The 22,165-nt window shown below is 45.1% G+C and overlaps 1 protein-coding gene across 1 annotated transcript in view; it reads left to right on the top strand.

The window, feature by feature from the left end:
• Nucleotides 1-22,165, top strand: part of LOC124719727 (cytochrome P450 6B4-like) — a 105,032-nt gene that overhangs the window by 15,168 nt on the left and 67,699 nt on the right. The window contains exons 3-4 of the mRNA XM_047244929.1: nucleotides 9,332-9,484; nucleotides 9,584-9,783. Coding sequence (XP_047100885.1) covers nucleotides 9,332-9,484; nucleotides 9,584-9,783 — 353 coding nt within the window. The remainder of the gene's footprint in view (nucleotides 1-9,331; nucleotides 9,485-9,583; nucleotides 9,784-22,165) is intronic.

Here is a 22,165-nt window from a genome sequence, read left to right as displayed (position 1 = left end):
TTATTAAAAATCACATCAATATTGGCAGGTACAAAACGGTGTTGCAGAGAGAGATGATGTAATCACCTACGTAGGCAACAGTCATAATGATAATATCCTGTTCTGACCTGCTTTGACGACGAAATGCTTTTAAGTATTTCGATAGAAATTAATTTCATTTTTAACGAAAGCTGTTATCTCACCGTTATTGATCAAGGATATTACTTACATTCAGATTGCAATCAGTCAGACTTTAATGTAATGACCTTCACATATTACGCAAGACTGAAACTATTTCCTACGCTTATCTTTTCGGCTGAAGGCCGTAAATAATTAATGTTTTCAAGTTTAACGTAATGGCTGCCTCTGCGCCATTACGACAAATGAAAAGCAGATGTTAAAAAGATTCTCCCTACCAGCTTCTTATGTTATTATTTTCTTAATTATTTCACATGGAGGGAGATGAGATGGAGGTACAGATAATTACGTTTAATACGTACTGGGTGTTCGGAAATTCCCGTTTCAGACTTGTAGGGCTTGTAGAGGAGAGTGAGCACATAATATTTTCAAAAGGAATCTATGTCCGGAAACGTACCGGTTCTCTTCTACGACGGTTTCAGTTCAGATATTTAACTCGTATCAGCAGACCTTTCTCTGTCTCTACAGGAGTCTTGCAAATTAAACTTTGCGTAAGACCTCACAAGAAGTAGTTCATAGGAGCTAAATCCGGCAATCCTTTCGAATAACCTAATATCTGTATTGCGTCACGCCTAATTAAATTCCTCAAGCAGAAGTGAATGAGTTATCTGAACTGAAACCGTTGAAGAACGGAAACGGTATGGGTTTCTATCCAAAATATTATGTACTCAATCCCCTCTACAAGTCGTAAAACCTTGTAACGCTAATTTCCGAACACACCGTATACTTTGAAAAGATACATATATTCACCGCTACGTCCGTAGCTTTTCGTTTCTAGAAAAAAAAAAAAGTAAAAGCATTCTTCTTTAGCATCAGACACATAGTTCATAATCAAGGACTTTCTATAATATGGGTTCTTTGGGCTATTACAATGCGTAGGTGTTCTTTATGCAGTTTCACATTTGCTTACAACTGCGGCTAGTCGGTGTTTTTAGATTAACACGCAGTTTTTCTTTCTGTTTCATTCTTACAGAATTTTTCCAGGTGGTGGTACATCCTGAACTATGTGCAACCGGCATTTGTGGCATATTCGAAAAAGAAAACAGTCAAATATTTGTGATAGCCAAGACTATTAACTTGTGCTAATAGATCCCAACTTAACCTCAACCTCGGTCACGTCACCTGTGCTGTGATTGGTTAGTGCTGGCCCGTGCCCTGTGCTGACAGAAGCAAGCCAAGCAATCGCCATGTTAACTTAAATGTTTATGAAGCTAACTAGTCGTGTTTAGTGATTTTCATATTTGTACTAGCGTGTTACGGAAATATAGTTTCAGTCATACACTGCATTAAAGATGTCTCCAAAATGCATCTTTTATGGATTGGGGGTAAGAAATGAAAGAGGAAGTCGCCTGGTAGAATTTTGCACAGAGCAAAGAAGGTAAAGCTGAAAGGTGGAAGGAGTATATAGAGTCTCCATACAAGGGTGATGTACTTGAGGACAATATTATGGAAATGGAAGAGGATGTAGATGAAATGGGAGATATGATACTGCGAAGAGTTCGACAGAGCACTGAAAGATCTAAGTCGAAACAGGGCCCCAGGGGTAGACAACATTCCATCAGAACTACTGACGGCCTTGGGAGAGCCAGTCATGACAAAACTCTACCATCTGGTGAGCCAGATGTATGAGACAGGCGAAATACCCTCAGACTTCAAGAAGAATATGATAATTTCAATCCCAAAGAAAGCAGGTGTTGACAGATGTGGAAATTACCGAACTATCAGTTTAATAAGTCACGACTGCAAAATACTAATGCGAATTCTTTACAGACAAATGGAAAAACTGGTAGAAGCCGACCTCGGGGAAGATCAGTTTGGATTCCGTAGAAATATTGGAACACGTGAGCCAATACTGACTCTACCACTTACCTTAGACGATAGATTAAGGAAAGGCAAACCTACGTTTCTAGCATTTGTAGACTTAGAGAAAGCTTTTGACAATGTTGAATGGAATAGTTTGTTTCAAATTCTGAAGGTGGGAGGGGTAAAATACAGGGAGCGAAAGGCTATTTACAATTTGTACAGATACCAGATGGCAGTTATAAGAGTCGAGGGGCATGAGGCATGAAAGGGAAGCAGTGGTTGGGAAGGGAGTAAGACAGGGTTGTAGCCTCTCCCCAATGTTATTCAATCTGTATATTGAGCAAGCAGTAAAAGAATCAAAAGAAAAATTCAGAGTAGGTATTAAAATCCATGGAGAAGAAATAAAAACTTTGAGGTTCGCCGATAACATTGTAATTGTGTCAGAGACAGCAGAGGACTTGGAAGAGCAGTTGAACGGAATGGACAGTGTCTTGAAAGGAGGATATAAGATGAACATCAACAAAGGCGAAACGAGGATAATGGAATGTAGTCAAATTAAGTCGGGTGATGCTGAGGGAATTAGATTACGAAATGAGACACTTAAAGTAGTAAAGGAGTTTTGCTATTTGGGGAGCAAAATAACTGATGATGGTCGAAGTAGAGAGAATATAAAATGTAGACTGGCAATGGCAAGGAAAGCGTTTCTGAAGAAGAGAAATTTGTTAACATCGAGTATAGATTTAAGTGTCAGGAAGTCATTTCTGAAAGTATTTGTATGGAGTGTAGCCATGTATGGAAGTGAAACGTGGACGATAAATAGTTCGGACAAGAAGAGAATAGAAGCTTTCGAATTGTGGTGCTACAGAAGAATGCTGAAGATTAGATGGGTAGATCACATAACTAATGAGGAGATATTGAATAGAATTGGAGAGAAGAGGAGGTTGTGGCGCAACTTGACTAGAAGAAGGGATCGGTTGGTAGGAAATATTCTGAGGCATCAAGGGATCACCAATTTAGTACTGGAGGGCAGCGTGGAGGGTAAAAATCGTAGAGGGAGACCAAGAGATGAAGACACTAAGCAGATTCAGAAGGATGTAGGTTGCAGTAGGTACTGGGAGATGAAGAAGCTTGCACACGATAGAGTAACATGGAGAGCTGCATCAAACCAGTTTCAGAGCTGAAGACCACAACAACATATTGGTGCAGTTCGTTGAGCTAAAGTCTCGCGAAATGTGACTGGAACGATTTACTTTTCAGCGAGAGTCTAAAGCTCTTGAGATGGCGAGTACAGACACATACGACTTGTTAATAGTTCCGCTGAAACTTTCAGTAAAAGTGTCCCACAAATGAGATAAACCTGAAGGGCAAGGTGGCCGAAAAAGCCGACTGTTGCGTTGTAAACACGGTAAAGAGGAATCGACTACCAGTTTACAAGAATGTAGATACTTTTGATATTACACCAAAGCCTACAGGACAACAGCAACTACTAGGAGGACCTATTACTTTTGTAGGGTGTAAGATTAATTTTTCTTGCACTACTACAGAGATAGTTAGTGGTAATTCATGGTTGACTATTGCCATACTACGACCCGGCCGGAGTGGCCGAGCGGTTAAAGGCGCTACAGTCTGGAACCGCACGACCGCTACGGTCGCAGGTTCGAATCCTGCCTCGGGCATGGATGTGTGTGATGTCCTTAGGTTAGTTAGGTTTAAGTAGTTCTAAGTTCTAGGGGACTTATGACCACAGCAGTTGAGTCCCATAGTGCTCAGAGCCATTTTATTGCCATACTACGAGGAGGAGAGTCACCAATAGGAGGTCTTGAGAGCTATTCTCCCTCATTCTCTCTTTTCCCACAAAATGTCATCAGATAAAATTGAGTATGTACGCACATGTATTTTTCCCAAGACCCTTCTGATACGTTGCAACATATCGTGTGCAGTAGTAGTCTGTGTCTTCGTGGTGTAAAGTAGCTCTAAAAGGAAATATATGATGTCTTACAAGTCGACCTTAGATACTGGCTCTGTTTCAGTTCTTCATACTCACGAGACTTGAAGATCATTGCCACCACCCGTCCCCAACAAAGAAAAAAAAAATAGAAAAACACCTTTGAAGTTAAAAAATACCTTTCAAGCTCAACACATTTCATTTTAATCCCTGGTAGCGCAGTATCTAGGGTAAACGTTTTGTAATTGTTAATAAGCTGGTTCAATTCTCTTTGTAAAAAGCTTCGTTTTTGCTTTCACTTAAGTCCTACATTTACACACATCAAAAAAAGTTTTGCATCACCCCAGTTCCCAGAGCACCTGAAGATAGACGTTGACTGTGGATATTGTATCACAGACACAGTCCATTTGACTGTTCAGAGATGTCACCAAACCCACCCAAAAATGTAAACAACTATGCATGGGCAGCACCTATTAGACGGATGGGGTCCGACAGCCGATCAGTTCCAGTCATTCCACCAGGAAGGAGGTACACGGCTCGTGTTGTCTGTATTTCAACCATGCCTCCAGGAAGGAGGTACACGGCTCGTGTTATCTGTAGTTCAACCATGCCTAGACGGTCAATACCACAGTTTGATCGCCTTCGCATTGTTACCTTTGTGCCAGGAAGGGCTCTCAACAAGGGAAGTGTCTCGGAGTGAACCAAAGAGATGTTGTTCGGACATGGAGGAGATACAGAGAGACAGGAACTGTCGATGACATGCCTCACTCAGGCCGCCCAAGGGCTACTACTGTGGTGGATTACCGCTACCTGCGGATCATGGCTCGGAGAAACACTGACAGCAACGCCACAGGACGCAGTTACGACTCAAACTGAGCGCAAGAGCCTGCATGATGCACAGCTTCACTCCCGACGTCCACAGCGAGGTGCATCTTCGCAACCATGACACCATGCAGCGCGGTGCAGATGGGTCCAACAACATGCCGAATGGACCGCCCAGGACTGGCATCACGTTCTCTTCACGGATGAGTGTCGTGTATGTCTTCAACCAATGCCGCTGGTTGTCACGGAAGGCACCGTCACGGCGGTACGATATGTGAATGCCATCCTCCGACCGATAGTGGAATATCGGCAGCATATTGGCGAGGCATTCGTCTTCGTGGACAACAATTCGGGCCCCCATCGTGCACATCTTGTGAATGCCTTCCTTCAGGATGACGACATCGCTCGTCTAGAGTGGCCAGCATGTTCTCCAGACATGAACCCTATCCAACATGCCTGGGACAGATTGAAAAGGGATGTTTAGGGACGACGTGACCCACCAACCACTCTGAGGGATCTACGACGATCCACCGTTGCGGAGTGGGACAATCTGGACCAGCAGTACCTCCATGAACTTGTAGGCAGTATGCCACGACGAATACAGGTATGAATCAATGCAAGAGGACGTGCTACTGGGTATTAGAGGTACCGGTGTATACAGCAATCTGGACCACCACCTCTGAAGGTCTCGCTGTATGGTGGTACAACATGCGATGTATGATGAGCATGGAAAGGGCGGAAATGATGTTTATGTTGATCTCTATTCCAGTTTTCTATACAGGTTCCGGAACTCTCGGAACCGAGGCGATGCAAAACTTTTTTGATGTTGAAAGGTGGCTACACTGAGTCACAGCGCCAGAGATCGCTCCAAAGAGTTTTTTTCCGCCGCCTCCACTGGCAGTGCTTGTTCAGAAGTGGTGGTGGTTAGTGCTTTGCTGAGAGGATGTTGATATCTGTATTATTTGAGGCCATGTCGTGTGCAGTTGTTTTGATGGGCTAGACAACAGATGTTCGAATGGAGATGTTGTAATGATCAGAGTGTATTTTTAGTTAATACACTCCTGGAAATTGAAATAAGAACACCGTGAATTCATTGTCCCAGGAAGGGGAAACTTTATTGACACATTCCTGGGGTCAGATACATCACATGATCACACTGACAGAACCACAGGCACATAGACACAGGCAACAGAGCATGTACAATGTCGGCACTAGTACAGTGTATATCCACCTTTCGCAGCAATGCAGGCTGCTATTCTCCCATGGAGACGATCGTAGAGATGCTGGATGTAGTCCTGTGGAACGGCTTGCCATGCCATTTCCACCTGGCGCCTCAGTTGGACCAGCGTTCGTGCTGGACGTGCAGACCGCGTGAGACGACGCTTCATCCAGTCCCAAACATGCTCAATGGGGGACAGATCCGGAGATCTTGCTGGCCAGGGTAGTTGACTTACACCTTCTAGAGCACGTTGGGTGGCACGGGATACATGCGGACGTGCATTGTCCTGTTGGAACAGCAAGTTCCCTTGCCGGTCTAGGAATGGTAGAACGATGGGTTCGATGACGGTTTGGATGTACCGTGCACTATTCAGTGTCCCCTCGACGATCACCAGCGGTGTACGCCAGTGTAGGAGATCGCTCCCCACACCATGATGCCGGGTGTTGGCCCTGTGTGCCTCGGTCGTATGCAGTCCTGATTGTGGCGCTCACCTGCACGGCGCCAAACACGCATACGACCATCATTGGCACCAAGGCAGAAGCGACTCTCATCGCTGAAGACGACACATCTCCATTCGTCCCTCCATTCACGCCTGTCGCGACACCACTGGAGGTGGGCTGCACGATGTTGGGGCGTGAGCGGAAGACGGCCTAACGGTGTGCGGGACCGTAGCCCAGCTTCATGGAGACGGTTGCGAATGGTCCTCGCCGATACCCCAGGAGCAACAGTGTCCCTAATTTGCTGGGAAGTGGCGGTGCGGTCCCCTACGGTAGGATCCTACGGTCTTGGCGTGCATCCGTGCGTCGCTGCGGTCCGGTCCCAGGTCGACGGGCACGTGCACCTTCCGCCGACCACTGGCGACAACATCGATGTACTGTGGAGACCTCACGCCCCACGTGTTGAGCAATTCGGCGGTACGTCCACCCGGCCTCCCGCATGCCCACTATACGCCCTCGCTCAAAGTCCGTCAACTGCACATACGGTTCACGTCCACGCTGTCGCGGCATGCTACCAGTGTTAAAGACTGCGATGGAGCTCCGTATGCCACGGCAAACTGGCTGACACTGACGGCGGCGGTGCACAAATGCTGCGCAGCTAGCGTCATTCGACGACCAACACCGTGGTTCCTGGTGTGTCCGCTGTGCCGTGCGTGTGATCATTGCTTGTACAGCCCTGTCGCAGTGTCCGGAGCAAGTATGGTGGGTCTGACACACCGGTGTCAATGTGTTCTTTTTTCCATTTCCAGGAGTGTATATATGAAGGTAAAAAACATTTTTTATTTCTTTTTTTTTAAATTTCCTAACTAACGATGCCTGTTGCTCACAGGTTCAGTCAACAAAGCATCTGGCTTGTGTTCATGTATTAGACTGTAATTCGGGTTTCTATGTGCAATTATAGTATTTCAGTTTTATTTAATTAATTCAGTGTATATGGTATTTAAAATATCTTGTCTTATTGAGGAAGAACCGTGCCAGATGTGTACGTTGAATCACAGTTTTACACACAGAACAGTTACACTTGTGCTTTGTTGTTCGTAGTTTTTGTTTCGTAGCTTTTATAGTTACTGGGGACTTAATTAATTAATTGTGGTAACGGAAATTTCCTTTCATTCTTTGTTGTTATTCTATGCAGTCAGATTGCGTACTAATACTAGTCAGGGCCAACCGGTTACGAGACTTCGTAGCCGGACATACAGCTACTAAAAATATTTGCATTATATTTAATTAAGCCCCAATGCAATGTGTCCACCTTTAGAAATCGATTGATGTCGTGTACTGGTACGAAGGTACATTGACATCCGACCGTGACTTCTTCTGGGTGCTCCACCTTTTTAGCGCGCTTTGCCTGCTTACTGTGTGCTGTGCCTTATCGTGTTGTACTGTACTTACGTGTCAGGTGCGACGCCGCGCGGGATTAGCCGAGCGGTCTGAGGCGCTGACAGTCATGGAATGTGCGGCTGGACCCGGCGGAGGTTCGAGTCCTCCCTCGGGCATGGGTGTGAGTGTGTTTGTCCTTAGGATAATTTAGGTTAAGTAGTGTGTAAGCTTGGGGACTGATTATTGTTACGAGTGTTACTAGAGGAGGCCGAAATGCACGCGTTTTAGCTCATGCAGGCTGGCGTGAGGAGGGAAGGACTATACTGACGTGAGGTCTGGAACATGACAAGGAATGAGAATTCATAAAGCGGACGTAATTAGTTTGATACTTAACTTTAATCCATTAATGATGAACGTCGCTCTTGACGGTACATGATTCACAAAATTATCTGTTCAGAATACATTCTTGAAGAATTTGGAGCCTTGCTAGGTCGTAGCAAATGACGTAGCTGAACGCTATGCTAAACTGTCGTCTCTGCAAATGAGAGCGTATGTAGTCAGTGAACCATCGCTAGCAAAGTCGGCTGTACAACTGGGGCGAGTGCTAGGGAGTCTCTCTAGACTAGACCTGCCGTGTGGCGGCGCTCGGTCTGCAATCACTGACAGTGGCGACACGCGGGTCCGGCGTATACTACCGGACCGCGGCCGATTTAAAGGCTGCCACGTAGCAAGTGTGGTGTCCGGCGGTGACACCACAAGTGAGGTTTGTGACTGGGTTGGGGATTTCTTTGTGCCGCGCGGGATTAGCCGAGCGGTCTAGGGCGCTGCAGTCATGGACTGTGCGGCTGGTCCCGGCGGAGGTTCGAGTCCTCCCTCGGGCATGGGTGTGTGTGTTTGTCCATAAGATAATGTAGGTTAAGTAGTGTGTAAGCTTAGGGACTGATGACCTCAGCAGTTAAGTCCCATAAGATCTGACACACTGTAAGTAGGCTGTTTAGGTTTTTTTTATTGGTAACGCCACCTCTGTATGAAAATCACTGGCTGTGCTGTGTGCAGTCTGTGTCTAGTTTGCATTGTTGTCTGCCATTGTAGTGTTGGGCAGCGGCAGCTGGCTGTTAACAGCGCGTAGCGTTGAGCAGTTGGAGGTGAGCCACCAGCAGTGGTGGATGTGGGCAGAGAGATGGCGGAGGTTTGTAATTTGTCATGAACTGCTATATTTATATATGATGATATCAAGGTAAATACATTGTTTGTTCTCTATTAATATCTTTCATTTGCTAACTATCCCTATCAGTAGTTAGTGCCTTCCATAGTTAGTATTTAGCTGGCAGTAGTGGCGCTCGCTGTATTGCAGTAGCTTGAGCAGCGAAGATTTTCGTGAGGTAAGTGATTTGTGAAAGGTATAGTTTAATGTTAGTCAGGGCCATTCTTTTGTAGGGATTTTTGAAAGTCAGATTGCGTTGCGCTAACAAAATATTGTGTGTCAGTTTAAGCACAGTCATGTATAATTGTTGAAAGGGACACGTTTGAGCATTTTTTTTGTCTCAGGTGCGGGACCCGGTGCTGGCGCGCCGGCTGCTGGGCCCCGACTTCGTCAGCTTCTCGTCGCGCGGCGTGCCCTGGGACGCGCGCGGCGACCCGCTGGCCGCCCACCTGCTCACCATGGACGGCCCCGCGTGGGCGGCGCTGCGCCGCAAGCTGGCGCCGCCCTTCTCGCCGGGCCGCGTGGCCGCCGCCGCCCCCGCCGTCGCCCACTGCGCCGCCGCCCTCGCCGCCGCGCTGCGCCTCCAGGCGCTGCAGTCCGGCGCCGGCTCGGCCGACCTGGAGGCCAGGGAGCTGGCCGCCCACTACGCCACCGACGTCATCGGCCGCGTCGCCTTCGCCCTGGACTTCGGCTCCCTGCGGGGGCGCGGCGCCGCTGACGCCGACGTCGACTCCTCGCAGCGCTTCGGCGTCATGGCGCGGCGCGTCATCCGGCCCACTCCTTCGGCCGTGCTCAGGTCTGTACCGGGAAGCTGCCTTCACTGAAGCTGCCCTAGACCGTCAGTATCATTGTTTAATACATCTACATCTACATACATACTCCGCAATCCACCATGCGGAGGGTACCGCGACCCACAACTAGCGTCTTCTCTCCCTGTCCCACTCCCAAACAGTTGTTGTTGTGGTCTTCAGTCCTGAGACTGGTTTGATGCAGCTCTCCATGCTACTCTATCCTGTGCAAGCTCCTTCATGTCCCAGTACTTACTGCAACCTACATCCTTCTGAATCTGCTTAGTCTATTCATCTCTTGGTCTCCCTCTACGATTTTTACCCTCCACGCTGCCCTCCAATGCTAAATTTGTGATCCCTTGGTGCCTCAGAACATGTCCTACAACCGGTCCCTTCTTCTTCTCAAGTTGTGCCACAAACTCCTCCCCAATTCTATTCAATACCTCCTCATTAGTTATGTGATCTACCCATCTAATCTTCAGCATTCTTCTGTAGCACCACATTTCGAAAGCTTCTATTCTCTTCTTGCCCAAACTATTTATCTTCCACGTATCACTTCCATACATGGCTACACTCCATACAAATACTTTCAGAAACGACTTCCTGACACTTAAATCTATACTCGATGTTAACAAATTTCTCTTCTTCAGAAACGCTTTCCTTGCCATTGCCAGTCTACATTTTATATTCTGTCTACCTCGACCATCATCAGTTATTTTGCTCCCCAAATAGCAAAACTTCTTTGCTACTTTGTCTCATTTCCTAATCTAATTCCCCCAGGATCACCCGACTTAATTCGACTACATTCCATTATCCTCGTTTTGCTTTTGTTGATGTTCATCTTATACCCTCCTTTCCAGACACTGTCCATTCCGTTCAACTGCTCTTCCAAATCCTTCGCTGTCTCTGACACAATTACAATGTCATCGGCGAACCTCAAAGTTTTTATTTCTTCTCCGTGGATTTTAATACCTACATCGAATTTTTCTTTTGTTTCCTTTACTGCTTGCTCAATATACAGATTCAGTAACATCAGGGATAGGCTACAACCTTGTCTCACTCCCTTCCCAACCACTGCTTCCCTTTCATGTCCCTCCACTCTTATAACTGCCATCTGGTTTCGAGACAAATTGTAAATAGCCTTTCGCTCCCTGTTTTTTACCCCTGCCAGCTTCAGAATTTGAAATAGGGTATTTCAGTCAACATTGTCAAAAGCTTTCTCTAAGTCTACAAATGCTAGAAACGTAGGTTTGCCTTTCCTTAATCTATTTTCAAAGATAAGTCGTAGGGTCAGTATTGCCTCACGTGTTCCAACATTTCTACGTAATCCAAACTGATCTTCCCCGAGGTCGGCTTCTACCAGTTTTTCCATTCGTCTGTAAAGAATTCGCGTTAGTATTTTGCAGCCGTGGCTCATTAAATGTATAGTTAAGTAATTTTCACATCTGTCAACACCTGCTTTCTTTGGGATTGGAATTATTATATTCTTCTTGAAGTCTGAGGGTATTTCACCTGTCTCATACATCTTGCTCAGCAGATGGTAGAGTTTTGTCAGGACTGGCTTTCCCAAGGCCGTCAGTAGTTCTAATGGAATGTTGTCTACTCCCGGGGCCTTGTTTCGACTCAGGTCTTTCAGTGCTCTGTCAAACTCTTCGCGCAGTATCATATCTCCCATTTCATCTTCATCTACACCCTCTACGATTTCCATAATATTGTCCTCAAGTACATCGCCCTTGTATAGACCCTCTATATACTCCTTCCACCTTTCTCCTTTCCCTTCTTTGCTTAGAACTGGGTTACCATCTGAGCTCTTGATATTCATAGTGAGAGGCACCCACATGCCTTGCTCATACTGTGGCATCAAGCAGTCAGGCCTGCAAGATGACTGGTCTGCCAAGCGAGTGGATTCATTCTTACTTATCGAGTAACATGAACTCTAGTACTCACACTTAAGTTACGAGTTATCCTCCTATATGAGTAATACGCAACGGAAACACGCATCTGACTACCAGTAATTCACAGAACTCTGACTGTACACTACGCACTGGCAATACCACATTCTCTTTTTGTCTTTTATTTAACGGCTTTTGTCAACACGTGGCCACCGCACTGAATATGAATGGCGCACACATTATAAATTCGGGACATTATGACAACATACAATTCGAAGGAAAAGTCCACCAATCTTTTTCTTTTCACTATCTTATTTATTCCGATTAATTCTCTAACCTAAACACACAAATTCTATAACCTACAACAGTAACACATGAGAAATTCCGCCCAGTGGGCATGACTTTACAATGGTGAATCTCTATATTGTGGTCTCGTAATTATTTAACGCTACAGTGCACTTTCTGGATAGGATGGTGGATCTTTTATTATACCTCACACTTCGACTCTCACAATCATCATCACTAAACTTTCCTCCAGACCGAGCGGTACCGAAGGAACAAGCATAACCCACTAATCTTTTGAAACTACCTCGCTACTCTCCCATGCAAACCACACATACCCAAATTACATGACATACACCACACTACGACATGAAATACTACACAGAGAATAGTCACAACATTATCACTTTCAGCTTTCCCACTTCAATTAATATTTATCCCAGTTTCACACGACACTGCCCCACTTCATAATTCCACTTTCCTACTATGAACTCTGGAGATATATGCACGTCTTCCTGTGCAATGCAAGCCAAGTGGCGTTGCTGGATAGACGGCCGACTCACCTTGCTTCTCTCTCAGAGTTTGAATCAAGCGTCACACGGAATCATATCACGCAAAGTAATATTAAGAACATATTCGTCACACACGCGAGTCCTCAACTGATACCACGGACGAGTACTTCTCTTTATCTTTTGTCTCTTACGCAGTTTGAGACTCACACAGTACTCACCATGTGGAAGTACTCGTCTCTAATTTCAAGTCCTGCACACGCCATTTCTTAAATATTTCAACTTATGGTACACACGCTATTTCTTAAATATTTCAACTTATTGTACACACGCTAGTAATTCAGCTTAACTTAAGCACACGGAAGTATTTCAACTTATTGCCACACGTGGTTTCATTGTGACCGTTGGTCACATCCGAAGATTACTACAATCCCATTAATATTACCTGCCTGGCATTTAATTTTCCCCACAAAAGTTCCTGAAATAGAGAAATTATTATTTCAAACTACTCTTAAATATTCCACATGCATACCATGTCTCCACTCTTTCGTCATTACGGAGCACAACTAAAACAGGTCTTAACAGCACAAGATCCAGCGGCAGAGTGCTGAAACATGGCCGTTCTTCAGGTCCTCTCGCACCTCTGCTGAAGTGGGGGAGCACCTTGCTATCGTATTGGTCAGCCACATTTCAGGTGCTCAAAGCTCCGGTAAGTTTCATCTCTTTGGTTGCACCAAAGTTGGGCAAAGGATGGTCTCAAAGATGATCATATATTCACATTCACTATCTGCGGTTAGCAGACGACCATACATTCATTCATTTCACAGATCTCACCAAACTGGATGTAGGGATTTACTTTGTGGGAGTGCACATGTGATCAATTAAATAAATAAATTGTCATTCTTTCCCACACTGGTATCCGGCTTCGCTGTATTAATTGAAATTGAGTTATTTTACAAAAAAAAAGTGTTCTTCTGACAAAAATAATGAAGTATGTTGTACCTATTTTCAATGTCGGGCGGTACTGTACCCTTTCAATAGAAGTGGTTCTCTTTTCTCCAAAGGTCTGTTTAATTTAAATTATTAAACAACGACGTTTTGAATTTTCATGTACCAAAACATTTGACGAACTTCGATGAGGTGATACATTCTTTCGCAGAAAGGCAAGCACTGCGTGTAAATCTGTAGCAACATTAGAGAGGAAAAAATGTTGGGACCTAAGGATTGAAGAAATGTGTAATGTCTTCCTTGTCTCTTGTCTTTACTGGTTTTATGTTTCCTGTATTGAATTTTATATCACACAAAAGGGAAAGTTATTAGCTAATAGGCAATAAGGAGTGCAAATTTCCTGAAAAGTTCTTATCCTCCCGCTCGTAAGTAGTCCCATCCAGTATTAACTGAGTTAAAAAAAGGGGGGAGGCGGTTAGGATGTACAACCGGCCGACTGGAAGCAGGAGAGGCACCACAGAACATTTTAATTTCTACTGTCCTCAATATAGGTTTGATGGCTCCCACTAGGAAATAAACACGTTTGAATTCCACAGAGCGAAATGAAGTGAATTGCGACAGAAGAATGCTGTGTGAAGAGGCTTGGCACTGCACTTTGGGACAATTAAGACCAAATAACGTGCCTTACATTTCCTCGAACATATATGTCTGATATATCAAACCCTTAAGAAACATACGCGCTGCAAATGAACATATATTTGAAAAATCGATTTTTTTTTCAAATGTCTGAAGCCCTGTATCTCAATCGCTCAAGTAGGAAGGGGGGGGGGGGGGGACTATGAAGTTCTTGCCCCAAAATCGTAGATCCGGAGCTGGGTGGTGGTGAAGGGGACTTCGAGACAGAGCTTCGCTGTTTGCTCTCAGTATCAAAATGATATAATCAAGTTTCATCAGGAGTGATTTACTCTTTAAAGGAACTCCGCATCTTCCTCTAACACCAGCTACGACGGACCTGCACACAAATGTCCTTTTTTTCATGAGTCAGCAGTCTTTGAACCCACTGTGCACAAACATGTCTCGCGTGTAAATGTTCTGTCACCAACTCGTGGGTGGCACCCAGACAAATTTTTAGTATTTCAGAAACGTTCGCAAGGTTATGAAACTTCCTGGCGGATTAAAACTGTGTGGCCGAGCGGTTCTAGGCGCTCCAGTCCTGAACCGCGCTACTGCTACGGTCGCAGGTTCGAATCCTGCCTCGTGCATGGATGTGTGTCATGTCCTTAGGTTTAAGCAGTTCTAAGTCAAGGGGACTGATGACCTCAGATGTTAAGTCCCATAGTGCTCAGAGCCATTTGAACGATTTTTTGAAAACTGTGTGCCGGACCGAGACTCGAACTCGGGACCTTTGCGTTTCGCGGGCAAGTGCTCTACCATATGAGCTACCCAAGCACGGCTTCCGACCCTTCCTCACAGCTTTACTTCTGCCAGTACCTCGTCTCCTACATTCCTTACAGAAGCTCTCCGGCGAACGTTGCAGAACTAGTACTCCTGAAAGAAAGGACAGCGGTGGTCTAGCGGTTCTAGGCGCTCAGTCCGGAACCGCGGGACAGCAACGGTCGCAGGTTCGAATCCTGCCTCGGGCATGGATGTGTGTGATGTCATTAGGTTAGTTAGGTTTAATTAGTTCTAAGTTCTAGGCGACTGATGACCTCAGAAGTTAAGTCGCATAGTGCTCAGAGCCATTTGAACCAAAGACATTGCTTAGACATGGCTTACCCACAGCCTGGGGGATGTTTCCAGAATGACATTTTCACTCTGCAGCGGAGTGTGCGCTGATATGAAACTTCCTGGCAGATTAAAACTGTGTACTGGACCGAGACTCGTGCTTGGGTAGCTCATTTGGTAGAGCACTTGCCCGCGAAAGACAAAGGTCCCGAGATCGCGTCTCGGTCCGGCATACAGTTTTAATCTGCCAGGAAGTTTCATATCAGCGCACACTCCATTGCAGAGTGAAAATCTCATTCTGGTTCGTAGGGTTATTCATCGATTCTCTGTCACGGTGACATCAGCTGTGTTGATGTTTTCTTCAGTAAGATCAGAAACTGAAGCACCGAGTTCACCTTCGTTTGAAGTTTATTTTCTCCCCTCTTTACACAATTTAAGCCATCTTTGAGCTTTGCAGTAGGGAATAACACTCTCCATAGGCCCCCTGCAACACTGCATAGGTCTCGTCCGAAGATTGTATCAGCCGGAAGCAGAATCTTAAAACCGCACATTGTTCATCACGCGTCACCTCTATTATTGCGGTAGACGATATTGAATGTGTCTCAGCTTGCCCGCCTCTTACAGGTGGGTACCGGGAACGCCAACAACAATAAAATTACACTGGTGTCCAAAATTAAAGCAATGAACTGTTATTTCCCCATCCTGTGTCTAGTTAACGATATAGTCATACAAACTGTCAATAGATGTCGTTACGGTCGTGTTCTGCATTGAAGACGGCATTCAGATCAACGGACGACCACGTTAACAATGACGTCAGGGCACTTATGAAGCGGGATAGTGTTTGCAGGGTAGTCTCATATCTAGAGATGGGTCGAACTCGTTCATTCCCGTGAACTACTTCATTCGTTTCACTCCTTGCCTTGAAGCGTTCAAATGAAGTAGTTCATTCATGAAGTACGGAAGCCTGGCGAAGTTGCCCAGTTCGCCGCTCAGCCGCGGCTGCGCTCGTACAATAAAGCTTCGTAATACTTCATAATTTTATCAACAGATGGCAGAACTATGCAGTAACGTGCACGCAACGGTTTACGCTCTTACAGCGTCCGAGTTAACTTAGATAGAGCATGGTCGAAGGGGACAAAGGAAAGATAAACAGAAAAGCCTGTCACATAAAAAGAAGGTATTACATTTAATCTTGCTCGACATTTTCTCATGAAGCGCCCAAAAAAGTCTTTATCTGCCAAGTGAAACATTATTTGTTGTATTCATGGACTGAAAACGAGGGCTACCAACGAAATGCAGTCCAATTTTATGTTCCTTTTAAAATTTAATCCAAAATAGAATGAGTATATTTACCACTGTCACAAAGTCTATACACCTACGTTAAGTAATTATTCAGAAGTTTTCCTGTAGATTTTATTTTTGTTGAGAATAATAACCCTCCACATTCAAAACGTAAACTGTCACCTGTAGTCATTGGTACGATTTCAAGTAAGTCCCTCTTTCAGTGTTATTAACAAACCTTTTATTTTCATGTTGGCTGTGCCTGCTCACACAGCCAGCCTCTTCGTTTGTATTCATATGTCTGCAAGCGCTGCCAACGGTAGGCTACTCGTAGACGCGAAGTATAACTGCACAAATGGTCACGGGTAATGATGTCAGCACTGCAGGAGACAGCTGACGCTGCCTTCCCCTTGCCCCTCACCGCTCTTTTTTTTTTTTTTGTCATCAGTCTACTGACTGGTTTGATGCGGCCCGCCACGAATTCCTTTCCTGTGCTAACCTCTTCATCCCAGAGTAGCACTTGCAACCTACGTCCTCAATTATTTGCTTGACGTATTGCAATCTCTGTCTTCCTCTGCAGTTTTTGCCCTCTACAGCTCCCTCTAGTACCATGGAAGTCATTCCCTCATATCTTAGCAGATGTCCTATCATCCTGTCCCTTCTCCTTATCACTGTTTTCCACGTATTCCTTTCCTCTCCGATTCTGCGTAGAACCTCCTCATTCCTTACCTTATCAGTCCACCTAATTTTCAACATTCGTCTATAGCACCACATCTCAAATGCTTCGATTCTCTTCTGTTCCGGTTTTCCCACAGTCCATGTTTCACTACCATACAATGCTGTACTCCAGACGTACATCTCCAGAAATTTCTTCCGCAAATTAAGGCCGGTATCTGATATTAGTAGACTTCTCTTGGCCAGAAATGCCTTTCTTGCCATAGCGAGTCTGCTTTTGATGTCCTCCTTGCTTCGTCCGTCATTGGTTATTTTACTGCCTAGGTAGCAGAATTCCTTAACTTCATTGACTTCGTGACCATCAATCCTGATGTTAAGTTTCTCGCTGTTCTCATTTCTACTGCTTCTCATTACCTTCGTCTTTCTCCGATTTACTCTCAAACCATACTGTGTACTCATTAGACTGTTCATTCCGTTCAGCAGATCATTTAATTCTTCTTCACTTTCACTCAGGATAGCAATGTCATCAGCGAGTCGTATCATTGATATCCTTTCACCTTGTATTTTAATTCCACTCCTGAACCTTTCTTTTATTTCCATCATTGCTTCCTCGATGTACAGATTGAAGAGTAGGGGCGAAAGGCTACAGCCTTGTCTTACACCCTTCTTAATACGAGCACTTCGTTCTTGATCGTCCACTCTTATTATTCCCTCTTGGTTGTTGTACATATTGTATATGACCCGTCTCTCCCTATAGCTTACCCCTACTTTTTTCAGAATCTCGAACAGCTTGCACCATTTTATATTGTCGAACGCTTTTTCCAGGTCGACAAATCCTATGAAAGTGTCTTGATTTTTCTTTAGCCTTGCTTCCATTATTAGCCGTAACGTCAGAATTGCCTCTCTCGTCCCTTTACTTTTCCTAAAGCCAAACTGATCGTCCCCTAGCGCATTCTCAATTTTCTTTTCCATTCTTCTGTATATTATTCTTGTAAGCAGTTTCGATGCATGAGCTGTTAAGCTGATTGTGCGATAATTCTCGCACTTGTCAGCTCTTGCCGTCTTCGGAATTGTGTGGATGATGCTTTTCCGAAAGTCAGATGGTATATCGCCAGACTCATATATTCTACACACCAACGTGAATAGTCGTTTTGTTGCCACTTCCCCCAATGATTTTAGAAATTCTGATGGAATGTTATCTATCCCTTCTGCCTTATTTGACCGTAAGTCCTCCAAAGCTCTTTTAAATTCCGATTCTAATACTGGATCCCCTATCGCTTTAAATCGACTGCTGTTTCTTCTTCTATCACATCAGACAAATCTTCACCCTCATAGAGGCTTTCAATGTATTCTTTCCACCTATCTGCTCTCTCCTCTGCATTTAACAGTGGAATTCCCGTTGCACTCTTAATGTTACTACCGTTGCTTTTAATGTCACCAAAGGTTGATTTGACTTTCCTGTATGCCGAGTCTGTCCTTCCGACAATCATATCTTTTTCGATGTCTTCACATTTTTCCTGCAGCCATTTCGTCTTAGCTTCCCTGCACCTCCTACTTATTTCATTCCTCAGCGACTTGTATTTCTGTATTCCTGATTTTCCCGGAACATGTTTGTACTTCCTCCTTTCATCAATCAACTGATTTCTTCTGTTACCCATGGTTTCTTCGCAGCTACCTTCTTTGTACCTATGTTTTCCTTCCCAACTTCTGTGATGACCTTTTTTAGAGATGTCCATTCCTCTTCAACTGTACTGCCTACTGCGCTATTCCTTATTGCTGTATCTATAGCGTTAGAGAACTTCAAACGTATCTCGTCATTCCTTAGTACTTCTGTATCCCACTTCTTTGCGTATTGATTCTTCCTGACTAATGTCTTGAACTTCAGCCTACTCTTCATCACTACTATATTGTGATCTGAGTCTATATCTGCTCCTGGGTACGCCTTACAATCCAGTATTTGATTTCGGAATCTCTGTCTGACCATGATGTAATCTAATTGGAATCTTCCCGTATCTCCCGGCCTTTTCCAAGTGTACCTCCTCCTCTTGTGATTCTTGAACAGGATATTCACTAATACTAGCTGAAACTTGTTACAGAACTCAATTAGTCTTTCTCCTCTTTCTCCTCTTTCATTCCTTGTCCCAAGCCCATATTCTGCTGTAACCTTTTCTTCTACTCCTTCCCCTACAACTGCATTCCAGTCGCCCATGACTATTAGATTTTCGTCCCCCTTTACATACTGCATTACCCTTTCAATATCCTCATACACTTTCTCTATTTGTACATCTTCAACTTGCGACGTCGGCATGTATACCTGAACTATCGTTGTCGGTGTTGGTCTGCTGTCGATTCTGATTAGAACAACCCGGTCACTGCTGTTCACAGTAACACACCCTCTGCCCTGCCTTCCTATTCATAACGAATCCTACACCTGTTATACAATTTTCTGCTGCTGTTGATATTACCCGATACTCATCTGACCAGAAATCCATGTCTTCCTTCCACTTCACTTCACTGACCCCTACTATATCTAGATTGAGCCTTTGCATTTCCCTTTTCAGATTTTCTAGTTTCCCTACCACGTTCAAGCTTCTGACATTCCACGCCCCGACTCGTAGAACGTTATCCTTTCGTTGATTATTCAATCTTTTTCTCATGGTAACCTCCCCCTTGGCAGTCCCCTCCCGGAGATCCGAATGGGGGACTATACCGGAATCTTTTGCCACTGGAGAGATCATCATGACACTTCTTCAATTACAGGCCACATGTCCTGTGGATACACGTTACGTGTCTTTAATGCAGTGGTTTCCATTACCTTCTGCATCCTCATGTCGTTGATCATTGCTGATCTTCCGCCTTTAGGGGCAATTTCCCACCCCTAGGACAAGAGAGTGCCCTGAACCTCTATCCGCTCCTCCGCCCTCTTTGACAAGGCCCTCACACTCCTCCTAACCCTATCGTTCCCCACAAACACCGCGCGATTCGTCGACAGGCAGTGGAGGGAGGACTGAAGTGAAGGGAGAATGAGTGACGTAGCGCCGATGTAGTGGGAGAGGGGGAGAGAGTGAGTGAACTAGAAAAATGTGTGGAGTGTGCTATCTCTGAAGAGTTTGAAGTACCAGTTCATTGGAATTGAGTGGTTAGTTCACACTTCACTGGAGTGAAGCGTTCCTTTAAACGACTCATTCACGAGCTCCCCACCACTACCCATATCCACAGTCGCTGTGCACACTGTCATAGACGGTGCAGTATGGGACAGAAAAGACGCCTACCAGACTCTGCGGTGGAGGGCCAGAGAAAGATTGGAAGCAGGACAGTCGGAAACTGTTGTGGCCTGATGGCTTAATGTGAATCGGTCTGTTGTTTCTCGGATGTGGCGACAGTTTATGGAGACGAGAACTGTATTCCAGAGACCAAGGCAGGGCCGACCACGTGTGACGTCAGAGAGAGAGGACCGTTATTTGGCTGTAAGGACACAAAGGTACCGTCTTAGTACCGCACTGCAACTGGCATCTGAACGCGCAGCATCCACTGGACGTGTTGTATCGTGGCAAACGGTCTGCAGAAGGCTTCAGCCCTTTATTGTTGGAGACCTGCTCTCTGGCGTTTCACAGAAGGGAACGTCTAGAGCGGAGCCGTCAACATGCCATCTGGACGGTCGAATGGTGGGCCAATGTTCTTCTCATAGATGAGTCCCAATTTCGTGTGCAGAGTGACTGATGCTCGATGGATTCGCATCTGGAGGGAAGGTGGAACACGACTCCGAAACCCAAAAATTGTGAAAAGAGAGTGATATCGAGGAGGATCCCTAATGGTGCCAGCAGGGATTGTGTTGACCACTCGAAGCCTTCTTCATGAAACTGTACGTGTTAATCAGCAAGAGGTTAACTGCTGACAGGAGCTCATGCACGGTTGTTGCGATGTGCTGTAGGCCCAGACTTCGTATTGAAGGACGATAATGTTCGAAATCATAGGGCACAGGTGGTTGAATTTTTTTTTAATGGAAGATCACGCATGGTGTGGCCTGCTCGCTCTCCCAATCTGAATCCCATAGAGCTTGTCTGGGATGCACTAGGCACACGGGTTATGACGTCAGCGTCCACCAACCACTCTCCAAGACTTGAGAGCAGCTCTGCAGGAAGAATGGGCTTTATTGCCTCAACATGAAACTGGTGACATCAATCACAGCATGTGCCGTTGTTGTCAGGCCTGTATTGCTGCCAAAGGTGGTCACATCCTAGACTGAGCACATTAATCATAGTTGTCAGGATTTGTGTGGAAATCATTTAAGTTGGGAAAAAAAACGAAGAACATTTTTGTCTACTGTTATGCATGTTTACAGAGGAGCTTCTGTGAAGTTTGGAAGGTAGGAGACGAGGTAATGGCGGAATTGAAGCTGTGAGGACGGGGCGTGAGTCGTGCTTGGGTAGTTCAGATGGTAGAGCACTTGCCTGCGAAAGGCAAAGGTCCCGAGTCGGGCACACAGTTTTAATCTGCCAGGAACTTTCTTGTTGCAGTTGATTACGTTCTGTAGTCTTCACATTGGTTCTACTTTACTATCACCTGTTTATACTGATATGTGGTAAAATGAACGCAGCCTTGCAAACTTTCCGTTTCTTGCTTTAATTTTGGACACCAGTGTAGTACGGCGTGCTTGTTAAATATTAAGCTAACAGAAGATCACAAGATAAAATTCTAGCACGAGAATTTACGATAGTATAAATATCGTGATCATTCTTTATTGAAAAGCCATTATGATTCGAAACGATGTACAACATGCAGTCCCCCATGACATTATTTACAGCAGTAATGCGACGCCTTTCGTTTATTCTCGCAGCATTTCAGTACAGGTCCGTGTTGTTTTACTGACGATTCCACAGTGGTAGGAAAGCGCCTTTCTCGAAGACGGTGATCGACAACCTCCTTATGCTTTACTTTCTTGAGGACATGTCTGTAAAATCTTACGAATGCGGATGAAGTGAAATTCGGTAAGATGGGAACTTAGAATGCACATACACTATCTGACCAAAAGTATCCAGATACCTGGCTGAAAATGGCTTACAAGTTCGTGGCCCCCT

This window comes from Schistocerca piceifrons, chromosome 11, assembly GCF_021461385.2.
Source record: "Schistocerca piceifrons isolate TAMUIC-IGC-003096 chromosome 11, iqSchPice1.1, whole genome shotgun sequence".
NCBI lineage: Eukaryota > Metazoa > Arthropoda > Insecta > Orthoptera > Acrididae > Schistocerca > Schistocerca piceifrons.
The sequence above is the reverse complement of the archived record's forward strand: the minus strand, read 5'-3'. Positions and strand labels throughout refer to the sequence as shown.